The sequence below is a fragment of the Lolium perenne genome, chromosome 2, assembly GCF_019359855.2.
Source record: "Lolium perenne isolate Kyuss_39 chromosome 2, Kyuss_2.0, whole genome shotgun sequence".
NCBI classification, from domain to species: domain Eukaryota; kingdom Viridiplantae; phylum Streptophyta; class Magnoliopsida; order Poales; family Poaceae; genus Lolium; species Lolium perenne.
In genome coordinates this window covers 96782478-96786898 of record NC_067245.2, presented here as the reverse complement: position 1 = coordinate 96786898, position 4421 = coordinate 96782478, and the positions used below count along the sequence as shown (strand labels likewise).

Genomic DNA, 4421 nt, shown 5'->3' with positions numbered 1-4421 from the left:
AAGATGGTGATGATCAACAAGCAGAGCTAGGGTTTTTAGTAGTGAGGGGAAAATAAATAAGGGTGGTAACACAACACCAGAGGGCAAACTCTACTGATTTTAGGTGAGGTACTAAAATATTACTCAAGGTAACTCTCTCTAATTTAGAAACTTAGTGGAGGTGTTAAAACTAGATCCAGCATGAAACACAATTAAGAACTCCAACAAAACATAAAAGGAAGGTTTTTGTTGGTTCAAAATTTTAAGCTGGAGGGAAAATGTAGGTTCAGAAAAATGGGGTGTTACAGACCTTCCCCCCTTAAAAGAATCTCGTCCCGAGATTCCACGGCTAGGAGCTTGAACAGATAGGGAAACTCATGTCTTAGATAATCCTCTCTTTCCCAGGTGGCTTCATCTTCAGAGTGGTTACTCCATTGGACTTTGAAGAACTTAATCTTCCTCCGGTGAGTAACTCTAACGGCTTCCTCCAAAATACGAATGGGGTTCTCTCTGTAGGTTAAGTTGTGATTAAGGTCGATTGCCCGATAATCGATATCCTTGAAGATTTCGGATTTGTCTGGTGCTTGGAGACATTTCCGAAGTTGAGAGATATGGTAGACGTCATGGAACTCTGACAATTCAGGGGGCAGTTCAAGTTGGTAGGACACTTCTCCTTTTCGACCCAGTACCTTGAAAGGGCCAATATACCTTGGCGCAAGCTTGCCCTTGACATGGAAATGTTTCATTCCTTTGAGGGGAGTTACTCGAAGATAGGCGAAATCTCCGATGCTGAAAGTCAATTCCCGATGCTTTGTGTCGGCGTAACTCTTCTGGCGGCACTGTGCAGCTTTCAGACGGTCACGGATAAGCTGAACTTGTTCCTCGGCTTCTCGAAGTACATCAGGCCCGAACACTTGGCTTTCTCCGGTCTCGGACCAGTTGAGAGGGGTTCGGCACTTTCTTCCATAGAGAGCTTCAAAAGGTGCCATCTGAAGACTGGCCTGGTAGCTGTTGTTATACGAGAACTCGGCGAACGGTAGGCAATCTTCCCATTTGGTTCCATAAGCAAGAACGCAGGCTCGAAGTATGTCTTCCAGAATCTGGTTTACCCTTTCAATCTGTCCTCCGGTCTGAGGGTGTTAGGCGGTGCTGAAAGATAACTTGGTGCCCATAGCTTCGTGGAGCTATTTCCAAAAATGGGAGGTAAACTGGGTTCCTCGATCGGATACGATGAGCTTGGGAACTCCATGAAGACTAACGATTCTTGAGATGTAAAGATCGGCTAACGCTCTTCCGCGATCGGTGGTGTTGACAGGCAGGAAATGAGCGACTTTGGTGAGACGATCGACTATTACCCAAATGGAATCATGTCCACGGCTAGATCTGGGAAGGCCGGTGATAAAATCCATTCCCACTTCTTCCCATTTCCACACCGGTATCTTCAAAGGTTGCAATAGTCCGGCAGGACGTTGGTTCTCAGCTTTAACCTTTTGACAGATATCGCACCGAGCGATAAAGAACGCAATATCCCGCTTCATTCCATGCCACCAAAAGGTATCTTTCAGATCTTGATACATTTTAGTTCCTCCAGGGTGAATAGAGTACGGAGTATTGTGGGCCTCTTCCATTATTAGGTTCTTCATAGCAGGAATACTTGGTACGCAAATACGTCCATTGTACCACAGAACTCCTTCGGGGTCTATAGAAAATCCTTCTACTTCTTCTTTGCTCATGCGGCGCTTGATTCCTTCAATACTCTCATGTCCCACTTGGGCTTCCTTGATCTGATCTTGTAAGGTAGGTCTGGCCTCCATGGCAGCAAGAAACCCGTGGCTAACCAATTCTAATCCGAAATCCTCAAACTCTTGATACAACAAAGGTTGCTCGACTTTCAAATGGTTGTTGAGGGAACAAGGTTCTCTGCTGAGGGCGTCGGCGACTACGTTAGCTTTTCCAGGGTGATAATGGATACTGAGATCATAGTCCTTGATTAATTCGATCCATCTTCTCTGTCGCATGTTCAACTCTCTCTGGGTGAAGATATACTTGAGGCTTTTGTGATCGGTGTAAATATCACACCTATTTCCAATGAGATAGTGGCGCCAAGTCTTGAGAGCATGAACTACGGCGGCTAACTCCAGGTCATGGGTGGGGTAATTGGCTTCGTGAGGTTTAAGTTGTCGGGAGAGATAAGAGATTACCTTTCCTTCTTGCAGTAAGACACTTCCGAGACCAAGCTTGGAAGCATCACAATAGATCACGAAGTCCTTGGTGACGTCGGGCATGGTCAAGATGGGAGCTGAGACAAGTCGCCTTTTTAATTCTTGGAAACTCTCCTCACACTTATCTGTCCATTCAAACTTCTTATCCTTTTTAAGCAGAAGGGTCATTGGTTTGGCGATACTTGAGAATCCTTCAACGAACTTGCGGTAATATCCCGCCAATCCGAGGAATGATCTTACTTCCGTAACGTTCTTAGGGGGTTGTCGATCCACAATGGACTTGATCAGAGAGGGATCAACAGAGAGTCCTCCGGCCGATAAGACGTGGCCAAGAAATCCAACTTCCTTGAGCCAAAACTGGCATTTACTGAACTTAGCATAGAGTCGATGTTGCCTAAGGGTACCCAAAACGAGTCGCAGATGCTCTTCATGCTCTTCTTCAGTTTTAGAGTATATCAAAATGTCGTCGATGAACACTACGACGAATTTGTCGAGGTATTCCATGAAGACTTTGTTCATGAGATTCATGAAGTAGGCGGGGGCATTGGTGAGTCCAAAGGACATTACGGTGTACTCGTACAATCCGTAACGGGTAGTAAAGGCAGTCTTGGGAATGTCTGATTCTCTGACTTTGAGTTGGTGATACCTGGTGCGAAGGTCTATCTTGGAGAAAACCTTGGCTCCATTCATCTGGTCGAATAGGTCATCGATCTTGGGCAGGGGATACTTATTCTTGATGGTGATATCATTTAGCCTCCGGTAATCCACACATAGACGAATGGTTCCATCTCTTTTGTCCACGAAGATCACAGGCGATCCCCATGGTGAAGCACTAGGTCGGATCAGACCTTTGGCCAACATGTCGTCCAACTGTTTCTTTAACTCAATCAGCTCTTGGGGATTCATACGATAAGGTCTCTGGGCTATGGGTGCGGTACCCGGGATTAGTTCTATGATGAACTCGATGTCCCGACCAGGGGGCATACCGGGCAATTCTTCGGGAAAGACATCAGGATACTCACAGACGATGGGAACTTGGTCAAGGTTGGGCCCATAGATATTTTCTTGCAGAAGGCTTTGGATGAGTGTATAGTGGCGGTGTATTTTACTGGTAGGCCTTGATCATTGGTTAGGGTAATGGATTTTTGGACGCAGTCAATGTGTCCCTTATACTTAGTCATCCAATTCATTCCAAGTATTACCTCTAAGCCTTGAGCTCCTAAAACTATAAGGTCGGATTGGAAAAGTACACCTTGAATGATTATAGGAACATCTTTGCGAGATAGGCGGGTTTTAGTAGTGGATCCGGGAATTTGAACTAACATGAGGCGTCTCATGGTAGTCGGTTTCATCCCACTTTTCTTAACGAAGGGTTCAGTAACGAAAGAATGAGATGCTCCTGAATCAAAAAGAACTCGGGCAGGAGTGGAGTGGACTAGGAACGTACCCATCACAATGTCCGGAGCTTCCTCGGCCTCTTCAGCGCTGGCATGGTTCAGGTGACCATGGGCGGCATTGGCTTGCTTCTTGTTAACCGGCTTCTTTCCTGACGCCGTCCTAGCTTGAGCTTGATTGGGCCTTGGTGCGTTGGCGCGTTGAGGCGTCCTCATCTTGGTAGGGCACTCACGAGAGAAGTGCCCCGGATTCCCACAAGAAAAACATTCATCTCCTTGAGGACGAGCTGGCGGATTGGGGCGAGGGTTGTTGTTATAACCTCCCCCTCCGGTACGATGCTGTGGAGCTGAACGGTTGGCGTTGAAGGTGTTGGGATGGTATGCAGGAGCTGAGGTGGGGTTTCTCTGGGGCGGATTAGATGATCTGGTAGGAGGCGGGCTGCGGTACTTGGGGTTGCTTGGTCCACTCTGTTGTTGTTGCATCTTGCGCTTCCTGGTCTCATAAGCAGCCTTGCGCTTGGATTCCACCATGATGGCAGCATCCACAAGCGCCTCCAAGTCAGGGTAGGGTACAGCCACAAGGATACTCTAGATCTCTTCATGCAGACCATTCATAAAACGGTCGCGCTTCTTCTCGTCAGTGTCGGTGTCCTGAGGGGCGTACCTTGCCAGGGTGTTAAACTTGTCGAGGTAGTCCACCACATTGGATTTGTTCTGCTTCAAGTTGAAGAACTCATCACGCTTCATCTTGATCAATCCCGTGGGAATGTGAGCCCTACGGAACTTGGCGGTGAACTCTTTCCAGTTAATGACATGATCAGCAGCT

General features: G+C 47.1%; 1 protein-coding gene across 1 annotated transcript; it reads right to left on the bottom strand.

The window, feature by feature from the left end:
• Positions 1-281: 281 nt before the first annotated feature.
• On the bottom strand, positions 282-4126 carry LOC139835547 (uncharacterized). The gene is made up of 4 exons (XM_071825405.1): positions 3649-4126; positions 2442-3049; positions 2181-2348; positions 282-1109 (listed from the first exon to the last, which is right to left on the bottom strand). Exons 1-4 carry the CDS (start codon positions 4124-4126, stop codon positions 282-284), a joined length of 2082 nt encoding a protein of 693 aa, XP_071681506.1.
• Between the last annotated feature and the right edge of the window lie 295 nt (positions 4127-4421).

Excerpts from the sequence above, each read along its gene's own strand:
- LOC139835547 (XM_071825405.1), bottom strand. The coding sequence starts at position 4,126 with ATGGTGGAATCCAAGCGCAAGGCTGCTTATGAGACCAGGAAGCGCAAG. Across the intron at positions 2,349-2,441 it reads CCCCTAAGAACGTTACGGAA|GATAAGAAGTTTGAATGGAC; the intron begins GTAAGATCATTC and ends CTGCTTAAAAAG. Across the intron at positions 1,110-2,180 it reads TCTTACTGCAAGAAGGAAAG|ACCGGAGGACAGATTGAAAG; the intron begins GTAATCTCTTAT and ends TAACACCCTCAG.